This window comes from Cylas formicarius, unplaced genomic scaffold (assembly GCF_029955315.1).
Source record: "Cylas formicarius isolate icCylForm1 unplaced genomic scaffold, icCylForm1.1 PGA_scaffold_10__41_contigs__length_53128322, whole genome shotgun sequence".
In the NCBI taxonomy this organism is placed as follows: Eukaryota; Metazoa; Arthropoda; class Insecta; order Coleoptera; family Brentidae; genus Cylas; species Cylas formicarius.
Window position 1 is genome coordinate 17,564,701 of NW_026844214.1, and position 15,525 is coordinate 17,580,225.

The window sequence follows — 15,525 nt, forward strand, 5'->3', positions numbered from 1 at the left end:
TTGTCCTTTGTCTTTCTTTTTTGTTTCACATATCTCTATATTTCTATCGCATTATATTCTTTTTTATAGCTGCTCATTTTCCGTTTTCTTGCCGATTTCGTCATCATATTATTTTCCGAGGTATTACATTGGTTCTGTCAGCCGTGTATAGTTTTTACAGTAGGTAGGCAGTGATAATGGTAGAGCTACTCAATCCACCAGGCCCCAGGCGAAGTAACCTAATAGACATTAAACCAACTAGACAATCTCTTCAGTGTTTAATGGAACGGTTTGATGCTAGTGGTAGTATTGAATATGAAAAACGGAAAATGGCAAACCACCATGCTACCGATACGGAAAATGAATTGGGAATTTCACTTCAAGATAATCCCAGGTCACCTAGCTAAATTGTGTGATACATCCCAATCGCTTATCATCCCTTCGATATGGAACTACAGCAAGAACTTGTGCACCGTGATTTTGAACAAAAGGTGAACTTCTACACCGTTACAAATGAAGCAATAGCAATTTTCTAATTTATAAAATAATGTTTTACGATGCAGCTACTTTTAGCACTAATGGTGCAGTTACTTGTCATAACGTACATTATTATTCAACAGTTAATCCGTTCAGGGTACGGGAGGCGCAAAACAAAACCATTAGTCACTTAATGTGTGGTGTGGAGAAAAAACACCTTAAACTAATTGGACCATATGTTTTTCGGGTACCACTTAACTAACTAAAATAACTAAAACTAAACAAAATTACTGTCTGTTGCTTTATTGACGGCTCCAATAAAGTTCTTTCTCCTCTTCATTTTTTAATCTTAAGTAATATTACAGCAATATTCTTGGACACGAAAAAAGGTTAATATTGAAAAAGTTATAATAAATCGCAAAGTATTAAAAATAGCTATATGACATATTATATAATATATAATAATATATATGGTGTGCTATTTATGAAAATTGATATTTTTCAATTAATAATGATCGAAATATATTCGTTTATTTTGATCATCCCGTATTATATATCTTTTACGCCATCTTCCAATAACGATAATATTAAATATGAGTGAATGTATCTACCATTTTCTTATAACTTTTAAAACCAACGAGATAATGAACTATTGGTGACTCATCCTGTACTTCACTTAATTTTGCGTATGATATGGCAAGTAAAATCTGCTTCTTTGTCTTCATCTTCAGCGCCAGCGCAGGAACAATAAGCCCAACGTTTACATGTGAGACACTGCCTTCCGTTGGCGTTTAATTCAAATAGTAACAGGTTGGGGGTTAAGGCATTAGACTGGTTCTCTAATACTTTGAAAAACATAAATATACCAAAAAGCCTAAACAAGGCCTCGGAACACCGGATGGATCACTTGAACGACGAACTAAGCAACGAAAATGGACAATGAATTTTGCCACATGGAATGTTCAGGGTATAAGACAGAAAACTGATTTTATTGCGGCAGAAATCAAGGAACGAAAAATTGATTTGGCAGCCTTAACGGAAACCGAGAAAAAAGAAAAAGGTACCGGTTTTGTCGGATACTTTGTCCATATATTTTCCGGAGTGTCAAAAGAAAAGAGAGCAGCGAGAGGAGTATCAATACTAATAAATACTCATAAGAAAAGATTGGAGAAATAAAATAAGTAATTGGGAAGTTGTTGATGAAAACATTCTAACAGTTAACTTGAAACTACATGGCCATAACATAACGATTATCGCAGCCTATTCACCATCAGAAGATGAAAGAGCCCATATTAAACAGGAATTTTATGACAAATTAGATGAAGTAATTACAAACACCGTGCAAAATAGAGAAATTGTGATGATGGGTGACTTCAATGGAAGCACGGGAAAACAACAAAATTGTCCAATCGTGGGACCGTATGGAGAAGAAACAATCAATGATAACGGTGAAAGACTAATTCATCTTTGCGAGACCCAAAACCTAAAAATTAAGAATACCTAAAAATTAAGAATGGTTTCTTTAAACAATTAAAATATCCATCGCTATATATGGACAAAGAGTACTCGAAACCTTAAATCCATCATTGACTACGTGATTAGTCGACAGAAAACAAATTTGCAAATTAACGATGTGAGAATCCTAAGAGGGAGCACCTGCGGATCAGATCACTACGTAGTGAAAGCCAACATAAGCCTTCATTTTCGAAAAACTAGAAACCTTCAGAGAGTTCAAAACAATAACGTGACATCCGCGGAGACAACTGTTACACCAAAAGACAACTTTGACAGTTTTAGGGATGAGAGCACAGTATTTCTTTATCAAAGACGGCTCGAGAGTAAGCTGCTCAGTCCTGATGGACACACGTTTGACGAAATCTACGAGAACATAATAACGAGTCTAACAGAAGCTACACAAGAGGCAATAGGAATAAAATAGAACAGCACCAACAAAAAACAATGGTTCAAGGAAAAAAACAAAAATATCTGAAATGGCCCTGTACTTCACTTAATTTTACGTATGATATGATGTAACACACAAGTTGTTATATTTAACCATTTTTCATTATGGTGGCATACTTTGTGTAGTAACTTGCGAATATCTTTATTTAATTCAAATGGTCTAGTTAATTCACAGTCCTTGAAAAATTGATATAGTTTTATTATTTACTGATTAACATTGTCATTGATTTTTTTCTGCCGTCAAGCTTAATTAAATAACAAATTAACATTGTATGTGGTACACTGAACGTTCAAGCTAGAGATACCGATGAGTTGCGAACGATTACGCAATTAAGGAACTATGCCTTACAATTATTTGCAGAACAAGAACCCGCATTTCACATTGCTCCTCAAACCATAACTTCTTTGAAAGCACTTTTTTCTTACGGGCGACATGAAACAGTTGTGTTCATTGACTGAAAGTCGTTTTTTGTGTACCAGCATGATCTATTTTTCTGTTAAAATTTCCCTTTTAGAGCACAAAAAAGTACCTACGAAACGCCCAACTGCCGACAAGTGATATTAAAGTTATTCAAACGTAATTTGAACTATTATGGTTGGCAGTTATTGGAATTTTCGGATTGTTCGACTACCATATACATGTATACAGGGACACCCATGTGTGAAATATTTTGGTTGTTACACGGACACGAACGGAAAGTGTATCGAAGAAGTGCATAGAATGATTGAGAGATAATACATACCTGTATTAAAATTAATATTGTCTTAATTAATTTTTCAAAGGGACTTCCACAGGCTACTGTAATACTATTTACAAAACTTCTGGATTCCTCCTGCGTGGGTTGTTGACGAATCGAACTTGCTGCTTTTGGTTTTCAATTAAGCTCTGAAGAAGCCAACATGAACGGCGAAATTTTGTTAGTGTTTAAATTTTATTAAGTTAGGATTATTTATAGATAGTCTCAACTTTAAGGAGCATATAGACCATACAAGTAATAGAATCTATTTGTCAGGTTCTCACTCTGTATAACAATCTATCTGCGATTATTAAAATTATTAGCCAAAACAAAAATTGCATGTTGGTGGCTGCTCCTTGAAAAGCAATAATTCTTTTTCACTTTCGCACTCATTAGATGATCTAATTTTACATTCTTTGTAATTTTTTGGTTAATAAAACTTTTTTTCGAATTAACACTAGTTTCTATTAATGAGTTTAGGTTTTGGGCTCGTGAATGCATTAGGGAATAACAACAGTGGTTTTTTATGCTTTTCTGAGTAACATAATTACATAACAAATAATACAATACAGCCCAAACCATTAAAGATGAGTAATTTAATTCGTCTTTATTGTAAGGAACAACTGTATGGAATCTGCTTCAATAGAAACAGGAAGACCAACATGGTTCATTTCATGAAATATATTGTTTATATCTGTAAAAAGGTTTTTAAATTTCGCTTTAAAATGATACAAATTCTTAATAACTTTTATCATTTTTCAAAATTATAAAGCATAATCGATTATGACTTATAATTTCGTTTTATTTTATATTTTTAGTTTTGGGATCCAAACTGACATCTTCAGATATATCATATTTCCACTAATATCAAATTGAAAGTTGGGTCTACAGCACTGCAACTTCAAAGTCTTATCTCGATTAAGTAAACATGTCACACCCGCGCAACGCAATTTCTTTAATAGCTTGATTTCTAAAATCTGAACTCTATGCAACATTTGTTTAAAAAAAAAATAAATTCAAAAACTTTTCAAAAGATAAATACTTAAAACTGCCACAAAAAACAAATTTGATCAATTTTATCATCATTGGCTTCAGTTCAAATCATAGTAGGGCATAAAATTTATGTTTGCCATGCTACAAAACAATAGCTGAAGCAAACCCTTTGTCAGATACAATCAGTTCTGTCTTTAGTTTGAATTTTAATTGAAAAATTGTACTTAACTCGAACTTATTTTTATAGCGTCTTCCTAAACGACAATTTGAATTTATGATGATGGATTAATGAATTTGTGATCTTTTTTGCATGCATATTCGTTCGATTTTTTTTTTTGAAATTTCCTTTGGATATCTTGAGGTCAGATAAAAATATTTACACAACTTTCTTAAATTATTAAAAAATACAAGTTATCTTTAATAACAAATGTATGTATAATAAAAGTATATTAAAATGAGTAAAAATAAAAGGTATCGAATAAACTCATAAACCAGTTTTACATCAAAGTGTGGCAAATATTTAAATTGCATTCCGAGTAAATTTAGTGTTAAGTCCGCTATTAAGAGGCTAGCCATCATTCCACCCGACGCATCAATCACATTAAAAAGAAAGTTTTGTCGCCGCTTTCCGACCCGTCAACGACGCGGTTTCAATAACATTTTTATGAAGACGAGAACGCATTTTTATCTTTCAAAACATTAATATCCCACAGACGTCACACCGATATTAAAAACTAAATTTAAATGTGTTGAAAGGCTTTGCTCGGCTAAAAATATTCATTTATTCTAAATACATCTGTAGTTGTGACAGTGACAAAGAAGATTACGACCACTTCTAATAACGCACGGTCCACGAAAGGGGTGGGCTTGAAGGCGGCAGCAACCGAGCTACCCTTCGACCGTGACGGGGCGTGAATGCCGAATACCTACCGGGTTAAAATCCGCAAAAGCTGGTTACGAAGCTGACTTTGGTGATATTGTTCGTCATAAATCAATTAAGCTTTGCAGATTAGTGGTATTTGAATGGATTTGTAAACCCAGCGGAATATTTTGAAAATATATGGCATTCGTGCAGGGAATAAAATTTTATTTCAACCTGTGTAAATTTCTTAATTATTACTAATACCGACTGATTCGAGGCTAAGCAAACCTATGCAGTTGGTGTCTATCTTCAAAAATATGGGAAGCCTAACAACCATATGCCAATTATGCAAGTGCTTTTTTCGTTGAATTATGTATTTTATGTTTATTACTATTTAATTAATTGTTTGATAGTCGAAGAATGCTGACAACTAAATATTGGAACATGTATTGGTTTTCTTCACGTTTCTTGAGTTTTATCAGTCTGACGTGAGGAGGCGTTAAAATGAAACATACTGGTAAGTAGTGTGTTACCATTAAGAATTGTCACGCATCATTTGAGTATTAATAATTAACAACATTTTTAACGAGATGCTACATGGCCGTTCTTTCTCAAAGCAGCGTAAGGCATTCCATTAAAATATGTAAGTCACACTTGTCAAAGAGATTTCTACAAGCTAGTGCCAGGCTTTTATCAAGTTCAGCAAAGTTATATCCAATAGAACGGACCCTCATGCTATACTGCTTAATTAATCAAAAAAATTGAACATTATATTAAAGTTTTGTGACATCCCTCTGGTAGTCTGGATCTGAATATAATAGAAACACTTTACCACAAAAAAAAACAATGCCTAAGAGATGCGTACTTTGCCACAGCTACGTGCTAAATTACAAGAAATATGGGATAGTGTCACCCCTAAATTCTGTGAAAGTCTAGTTGGTACAATATTACCCATTGTAGGCTGTTTTTATTTTAATTTTCTAAAAACCGTTTACTCGAATATTTAATTTTCAGAATTTTTCGATTATAAAACAATTATTCAAATAGTACTCAACATAAAGTATATAATTAAATCGTAAAAATAATTTTATATAGAATAAAAGATGTTAATATCATATTTACAATTAGAAAAAAATAAATAAATAATTTCGGTAAACTGGCATTTTATTCTCAAGGTAACTGTTTGTTCCAACATATAGTTGTTAGGTTTGTTCAGGATACAGGGAGTCCGAATGGGCGTTTCTTGCCTATTTGACATAAGAAGTTTTGTCATAACTTAACAATTTCAATAGAGATAGTATATGGGGTGGTCTAACCAAGACAGGAGGACGGATTACTGCTCAGGAGTGTTTTTTTTTTTTGAGTGTGACTCATAGACAAATGGGCTATGTTTTTAAAACACTTTTATTATATGGGGTGGTCTTGAACATTCCCACTACATCCAAGTTATATTTGTAAATGGGACATATGGTAATAAAGTGATAAAATCAATTCTCTCCACATTTACATAAAATTTGTATGATCTTAATAATACAGTATGTCGAGTTTTACAAAATCTGTATGTTACGATAGACAGGGGAAGTACTTACCATAATGGCAACTGCCTCTTTCGGTGACACTTAAGCACCATGCCATGTCGCCACATATGAAATAACATGGCAATAAATAAAATAACAGCTATTACATTTTATCAGGTACAAATTATTATGGAGTTTGAGGTCTTTAAGCAGGAAAATTTAAACAACAAAGTGAATTGAAAAATTAAAACTAAACTAAATTTTATTTGAAACTGTACCTAATCTCCAAAACATTGTAGTCTTTTTAATTTAATTGCGTTAAGTGATGATTGCGATTACGTTTAATTGTCCATGCTGAAGGGATTAAAGTTACAGTTTGGGTTGATGATAATATCAGTGAAAACATGGGCTATGCAACCAATCACACGCTTGTGTGTTTTTCTCACTTTTGTAGAAATGAATTTGCTGTCCTCACTGGCGTTTTGACTCCTATTTTGAATTTTAATCAATTTTTTTAATAATTGTAAATAATATCTGAAGCGACGTTGTTTTATGAAAATCTGATGCAAATTACATCGCTGTTACTTATTTTAATTTAAAATTAATATGTATCGCATGATGTTCACTAATAAAGCATGGCGTACCACATTTTACCTTAATTAATTAAAGTTAGCCAATTATTTTTATGGAACTATTATATGCATTACAAGAGGCGTCATTAAAGCAATAGCGCATCCTCCGCAAATGCATAATGTTAATTAGTTGTGGTGTTGCCGATTTTAGAAAACTAAAAATAGTTTTACAATTAAATTTTACTATTGACAAATGTCAGATTTGCAAGCGTGTCGGTTGATATAGTATATTATCTACAAGTTACTCCACTTTAACCACGAGTTTGATTTGGTAAGAGCTCAGCGCAGTGGTTCGAAACGATTTAATGAAGTTCAAATCGTTCTTTTCAACATCGGTTTAGAAAGATTTCTTAAAATTTTTTCATGAAAAAATTGTTCAGCTAGAAAAAATTCAATTTTGTCAGATTTACATTTAAGAAAACCGAAAATACTTTTTCCAGTAACATTTTCGATTTTTACAAAAATAATATCTTTTAATAAAAATATCAATTTTGACAGCTATAGGTAAATGTTTATTAGCTTTCTAAAACTCGTTATTAAAAAATATTCCCATATGATATGGAGTATGCAGTTACACGTATGGTAAACGGCATTTAAGTCACGAGTTTAGTAATAAACGAGAAAGTTGAATTTGCATACCTTAGTTATTCTACGCCCTTCGACTTTTGGGTATATTTTTGCAAAAAATCACGAACACATTCACTGAGTGACGTGTGACGTGACCATCAGAAGTGACAATAGCGTAAATACCATCAGTGACGAAAATTTACCAAAAATATCCAGTCGGTCTTAAACCCATGACTCAAATACTGGAAAAATCAAACATGACAATGTGGAGACTGTGGGTAATTAAACTAATGTCTTGAAGTGTCATCTTACGCACGCTACCTCAGTGCATTATTGGGTAGGGACAAGAAAAATTTATTTTCAAAGATTCAAAGACTAGGTAAGACTGAGAGGGTATGACAGGTTTGAACAAATGTGCACCTCCAAACGTAATTGGTATCTTCAAACGGATATTAACAAATAGTTTGTGATCTGGTTAAACTATCGATTAACTCAATAGCATAGTTACTCCAGAAAAGGAAAGAGTAATAAAATATTCACGATTTATCTCTCAAAAGCTCTATTGCACTCATGACACTGATAAGCCAGTCCTATTTTTGGAATCCCTGGTTAAAATAAAGGTCTTAAGAAATTCCTATTCGTTCTGCATAGTTTACGCAGAAAGTAATGTTATGTGTTTTTTATTTTGATTTCCCCATCTAAAATTGTGTTGTGACGCTACTAATCCAGGCATTGTAACAAAAATTTAACCACAGAGTAAGAAGATGATGCACTACTCAATCAGTTTGACAGATTCGCCTTTGCTGATACAGCGTGTCCCAAATAGGTGTTGCCGTTTTGGTGAATTCAATTAACAAAATCTCAAGATTTTCAAATGGAACACCCTATATTTAAATCGTTTAAATTTTACTTACTTTTTGAGATATTCATGGTTTAAGCTAACACCCGTATAAATTCTTGTTGGAATTTAAAGCTAATTTTAAGGCAATATTAGGTATTTTTTAAATAGCAAATACATGACACTACTTTCTTTAAACATATAGTACTCCGGATATACGAATAAAACCTACTGCTAACAACATAGGGTGTCCATTAATTCGTGGAAATTAAAAAAAAATCGACTCTATACTACACACTTTAACAGATTTAATAAAACTTCAGAATTCGTATTTAAAAAAACATTTAGTAGTTAATTATCTAGCTTGATTGAAAATACCTAATAAATAACTAACTAAACAAGGTAACAAATTTGAATTAATAAATCTAAAAATATAAAACAAAAAAATATGGTGATACAGGGACATCCTGTATAAACTGAGGCGCATCTGTCAAACTGATGGAGTAGTGCATCATCTCCTTACACTGTGCTTAAATTTTCGTTGTAAATACCTCGATCAGAACATAAAAAAAACATAACCTCAATTTCTGCCTAAACTATGCAAAATTTGAATAGGAATTTCTTAGGAAAGTGACCTTTATTTCAACCAAGGATTCCAAAAATGTTGCAATATATAGGGTGTTCCATTTAAAATTACAAAGTTGATGTCGCGGGGGACACTTTTGGGACACCCTGTTTCATCGAAATTGAAATATTTTACAACTTCAGGAGAAATCCAAGAAACTTTTTTTCTCCTATGGATTTGTAGATCGTATTATTTGGCACACGGTGTACGTATAGGAAAAATAATAATCGATATTTAGTTTGCTATTTTTTCAATAACTTTAATATAATTTGTTATGAAGTTTGAAGTATTAATCGGTGACGACATCAATATTTTCTGAAAATAATTTAAGGTAACAAAAATACGAACAAGTAATAATGTTGATAAATTTGTTTATTAATGGTTTATGCATACTGGGCTTAATTTAATAGAAATAGTTAGTAATCGTACTCTTTTATTTCATCTGCTGATGATGTAGAAATTGTGGCTGTAAGATGGTATTGTATGACTCTCCCACGGCAGGATCCAGTTTTAGAATGTAAATTAAGGGATGTGATGATTAATTTTTCTGGTAAATTTGGATTTATTATTTATTTCTGTACGAGTGACGAAAAAAATTATGGATCTTCATAGTTGGTGAGGTAATTTTTAACATGAAAGGATATGGACAGCAAAAATAAACTAAAAATAAAAAGACAAACATACTGCAATATAGTACAAGAATAGAAAAATATTAGTATATGCAAATTGTTATTAAAATTGTATTGATGCATGTTCATATAGTCACTGTTTTGTCTAATAATAATAAAAAAGAATATATAAATAAATAAATATTGTTTATTGGAGACAAAAAATTATTTTATTGTTGCCTAACAGAGTTTTATTTGATTTCCTCGTTATATAAAGAAAAACATTTGGCGACGTTTTAGATTCATTTCTTTAAACAAAAGAACAAAACAATACACACAAAAAAACTTATTGAAGTGAAAATTAGTACATATATTAAAGGCAATTTCACAATAAATAAATGATTAATGAAAGATAAAATTGAACAAAAAAGTGAAGTTCTCTAAATAATAAAAATAAAGGCGAATACAAAGATAGCGATGGTTCGATAAGATTCTTATGCCAATGTTCTCAATTAAGTGTTATTAATGTGTTATAAACAAATATTGTTAATATAATTATTATCGAAGCTCAATTAATAGCGGAACGAAATATTGATGTACTAGTGATTTCATAATATCCACTCAAAAAAAGCGAAATATTTTAAGATTACAAGAAAAGGAAAATCATAGAATAAAAAATGAAATAAAGCTGAGCTCCTTCTCGAAAATATTCTCTTTCTTATGGAGCTGGTTAGGTTCTGGAAGGAACATCCAACGATTTTTACATTGGCGGGGCGGACTTCATGACCTAAAGAAAAAAAAACTAGAAATTAAAGTCCTGTTTCAACTGGGGCTTTTTGCTATTGTAATTTGGTAAATTTTGTTGGTTTCGACACGGTTTTAGAAAGAACTTATTTACGACACTCGTCGCCTTTTCGGTTAATAGAAGCCGTACAAATAACACTTTAAGAGTGCACCTGTTTCGAATTAAACGGACAAAAAAGCTCTTATGCTTCACGATATTTACCCGTCATTGTTGCTTGCATTATAGGGGTCTATAATAAGATTCTGGCGCGAGGTAATTTTATAATGGAAATATCACTTAAGTTAAAAGGTGCATTAAAATTTCAATAAATTATAAATATTTCTTCGCCGGGTCTCGTAGACTCGAGATGTAATTTACTTAAACGATCGGCGCAGTTTTATCCGAAATACTTTAAGTTCTCTCGGAATTGTGCATTCTAGACCATTCCGCCGGCTAATTCAGTTCACGGGAAAAAATGTTCCCAGCGCAATAATGCGACTTGCAAATTGATGTTACCGTTTGAGCGTTCGAAGGAAAAGAAATCGCATTAAAAAACAGCATCGACTGAGAAAATTATGACGATCATTGTTTATAAAATATGCTGTAAGGAGGTTTTTTTTTTGTTGGTTGCCCTGTCAGTCTTAGAATAATTGTTGGAAACTCTTATCGAGATATTTATTTATTTGGAATGAATATGTTACCCAGATCGAGTTACAAGGTTTGTTTTGGTTTTAAAATTAGAATCGGTTCTACACAATAATAATACAGAATTAATATTGGATAGCGTAGAACTGAATGCCCCTAAAAAATAATTGCTTAACTGTGTTAAGTAGTTCAGAAGGCAAAATGGTGCCCTTAACGTTATGGCCAGAATAAAAATAGATGAACAATACTTTTGACAAACTAAACTTATGTTTGGGTAACATGGTATGTTTCCTTTCAGTATCATATTAAACATAATTGAAAATCAACAAGTACGGTTAATTAAAATCAATAAATCATTTCGTCCATTTTGTCTTCACATGACTGCATAATGGCACTCGCATGAAGGCATAATGGACCTCAATACAAAGCATTTAATGCATGTTTGGCAAGTAAAATCTGCTTCTTTGTCTTCATCTTCAGCGCCAGCGCAGGAACAATAAGCCCACCGTTTACATGTGAGACACTGCCTTCCGTTGGCGTTTAATTCAAATAGTAACAATACAGACACCTCCAGGTTGGGGGTTAAGGCTTTACACTGGTTCTCTAATACTTGGAAAAACATAAATATACCAAAAAGCCTAAACAAGGCCTCGGAACACCGGATGGATCACTTGAACGACGAACTAAGCAACGAAAATGGACAATGAATTTTGCCACATGGAATCTTCAGGGTATAAGACAGAAAACTGATTTTATTGCGGCAGAAATCAAGGAACGAAAAATTGATTTGGCAGCCTTAACGGAAACCGAGAAAAAAGAAAAAGGTACCGGTTTTGTCGGAGACTTTGTCCATATATTTTCCGGAATGTCAAAAGAAAGAGAGCAACGAGAGGAATATCAATACTAATAAGAAAAGATTGGAGAAATAAAATAAGTAATTGGGAAGCTGTTGATGAAAACATTCTAACAGTTAACTTGAAACTATATAGCCATAACATTACGATTATCGCAGCCTATTCACCATCAGAAGATTAAAGAGCCCATATTAAACAGGAATTTTATGACAAATTAGATGAAATAATTACAAACACCGGACAAAATAGAGAAATTGTGATGATGGGTGACTTCAATGGAAGCACGGGAAAACAACAAAATAGTCCAATCGTGGGGCCGTATGTAGAAGAAACAATCAATGATAACGATGAAAGACTAATTCATCTTTGCGAGACCCAAAACCTAAAAATTAAGAATGGTTTCTTTAAACATAAAAATATCCATTGCTATACATGGACACAGAGTACTCGAAACCTTAAATCCATCATTGACTACGTGATTAGTCGACAGAAAACAAATTTGCAAATTAACGATGTGAGAGTCCTAAGAGGGAGCACCTGCGGATCAGATCACTACGTAGTGAAAGCTAAGATAAGCCTTCATTTTCGAATAACTAGAAACCTTCAGAGAGTTCTAAACAATAACGTGACATCCGCTGAGACAATTGTTACACCAAAATACAACTTTGACAGTTTTAGGGATGAGAGCATAGTATTTCTTTATCAAAGACGGTTCGACAGTAAACTCCTCAGTCCTGATGGACACACGTTTGACGAAATCTACGAGAACATAATAACGAGTCTAACAGAAGCTACACAAGAGGCAATAGGAATAAAAAAGAACAGCATCAACAAAAAACAATGGCTCAAGGAAAAAAACAAAAATATCTGAAATGGCTATCTACAAAAAATGAACAAGAAGAATATAAATACATAAAGAGGAAACTAAGAGTGCAGATTAACAAGGCAAAAAACGAATCTTGGGATAGGAAATGTGAAGAGATTAACAACTATATTGGAGGCAGAAAATGCTCAGAAGTGTGGAAATTCATATCTACTGTAAAGAATCCAGGAAAAGACAAACTAGACATTCAACTTATTAAACCCGAACAATGGTTAAAGAACTACAAAGATCTACTTCGGGAATCTAGACCAGAATATTTAACTGAATCTCCAAGACACTTCAATGTACAAGGAGAAGAAGTTGAAATACTTGAGGAAACAATAAGAAAAGCTGTTATGAATCTTAAACCAGGCAAATCTAGTGGCCCAGAAGGAATATACTCCGAAATGTTAAAATATGGAACTCACAACCTTTTCAGAAATCTGACAATTATTATTAATAAATGCTTGAATGTTCATCCCGTTCCCAAGGAATTTAAAGTGGCTTTTATCTCCTCTATTCACAAAAAAGGAAAAAAAAACTGGACTGAAATAACTATAGGGGCATTTCGGTTACAAGCACAATGAACAGACTGTACGGCAGAATTTTATGTGATCTCATTGAGGAAGACTATAAAGAGAAAGAGGAAGAAGGACAATGTGGTTGGTGTGTGGTGGTGTTTACCCTAAAACAAGTTATAGAAAAGAGAAGTGCCAGGAACTAACATTTGTTGACTTACAAAAAGCATACGACACAGTCCCAGTAATAAAGCTATGGAGGGTCTTAGAGCAATCCAACATTAATCACACCTACATAGCAGCCCTTAAAGAACTATATAGGGAATCAAAATCAAGAATAAGGGTCGGCCAATGCATTACGGAGAAGTTCATGATGAATAAAGGACTACGTCAGGGATGCTGTATTTCTCCCACCCTTTTTAAAATATATATGGCAATGGCACTAAACAAATGGAAAAGAAAGGTCCAGGGCATGGGAATAGAAATTGATGGTGGATGCTTGTTTACTCTTCAGTTTGCAGACGACCAAGTCATATTAGCCAATGATAAAGATGATGTGCAATATATGATTCGAAAACTAATAGTGGAGTATAAAGAATGGGGCTTGATAGTCAACATAGCAAAGACAAAGTATCTATGTGTGGGAACTCACTCACTCGGAAATTTGGAAACGGCAATGTCAGGAATATGAATATCTGGGCATCACATTCGACAACACTGAAACAGATGCAAAAGAAATAAAAAAACGAATAGTCAAAGCCAAAAAAGTAATAGGAGCTCTGAATGGTATCCTATGGAGCAAAGAAATATCCAAGAAGCGGAAATTTAATATCTATGAAGCAATGGTAAAAAGCACCCTTCTATATGGATCAGAGACATGGAGAATTTCCGAGAGACATAAGAAAAGGGTTGAGGCTGTCAAGATGGATGCAATTAGAAGATCAATCGTTTTAACAAATTTTTGAACCAATATCTACCGGTCATCCTTGTACTTGGGTCAAAATTATGCTGAAGGTTATTTCGTTCTGTCAAGTCGTATGACAAAGATCTCAAATCTTTTGGTGAGAGGCCAAAGAACCTGGCGTCCATATTTTTTACGCCCGCAGTAAGCCTTAGTTGCAACATTAATTATTGCTTGTTTCATTGATTCTTCGGACCATTTTTGCCTCTCGGTCTTTCTGTTATAGTTACTATCCATCTGAAAATATGAAAAGGTTTGTTTAAAAGAAGCTGTTTAAGAAAAACGGACCGGGAAGGCAAAATGGTCGGAAGAATCAATGAAAGAAGCAATAAGCCCGGTCCGTTTTGACTATTTGCTATATTCTAGAAAACGTGCCGATCTGGAGATTATTGCAACATAGAACATCTAAGAACAAATATGATAAAGTTTATAGCTAATATGTTGCCCTTTAAATCTATAATAGTATCTACGTATCTTATTATAGAGGTAAAAAGTTAAAATTATACCAAATATAGCTTACCTTGTTAAAATTTCGTAAGTCACTCTTGCCGGTTTATGGCTAACTGTCCGAAGCTTATTCTATGCAGCAAAAATTGATGTTAATAACTTTGTAGAGATGGTACAAATAGTATTCAAAGATTTTTAATGGACCCTTTAACCTGCAGGGTCTGTTATGCCTCCCTTTGTTGGAAACAGGTACAATGCGAGGCAGCTTCAGTTAAGCTATGAAGAAGCCAACAGGATTCGATATATCAGAAGATAGTTTTAAACTAATTTGTACATAAGGCACCATTTACACGCCACATCTTTTCCTTATTTTGGCGACTGCAAACACAAGTTTTTCAGTGGACGTGCATTTGTGCCACAAAACACCACAAATGTGTCAATTGCAATGATTTGACTCAAATTACGTTTCTATAAAAACAAATCAACTTTTAAGAAAAGCTTCGACAATATCGGCTCTCTGTCAGTTGTGGGGTCACGTATGAGCGAAAGGTCACTTCCAATTGTATGAAAATATCATAGCCAACTGCAGCGCATTAATTTTACCGTAGAAGGGCTACTATATTAACAATTAGGTATATGAAAAAGAAAGGTAATAGA

At 33.2% G+C, this 15,525-nt stretch overlaps 1 protein-coding gene across 1 annotated transcript; it reads left to right on the forward strand.

Annotated features, from left to right (window-relative positions):
• The first annotated feature begins 12,342 nt into the window (after positions 1-12,342).
• Positions 12,343-13,529, forward strand: LOC132708327 (uncharacterized). Its single transcript, XM_060680595.1, has 2 exons — positions 12,343-12,882; positions 12,999-13,529. Exons 1-2 carry the CDS (start codon positions 12,343-12,345, stop codon positions 13,527-13,529), a joined length of 1,071 nt encoding a protein of 356 aa, XP_060536578.1.
• The last annotated feature ends 1,996 nt before the right edge of the window (positions 13,530-15,525 follow it).

Excerpts from the sequence above, each read along its gene's own strand:
- LOC132708327 (XM_060680595.1), top strand. The coding sequence starts at position 12,343 with ATGGGTGACTTCAATGGAAGCACGGGAAAACAACAAAATAGTCCAATC. Across the intron at positions 12,883-12,998 it reads TAACAGAAGCTACACAAGAG|AGGAAACTAAGAGTGCAGAT; the intron begins GCAATAGGAATA and ends AAATACATAAAG.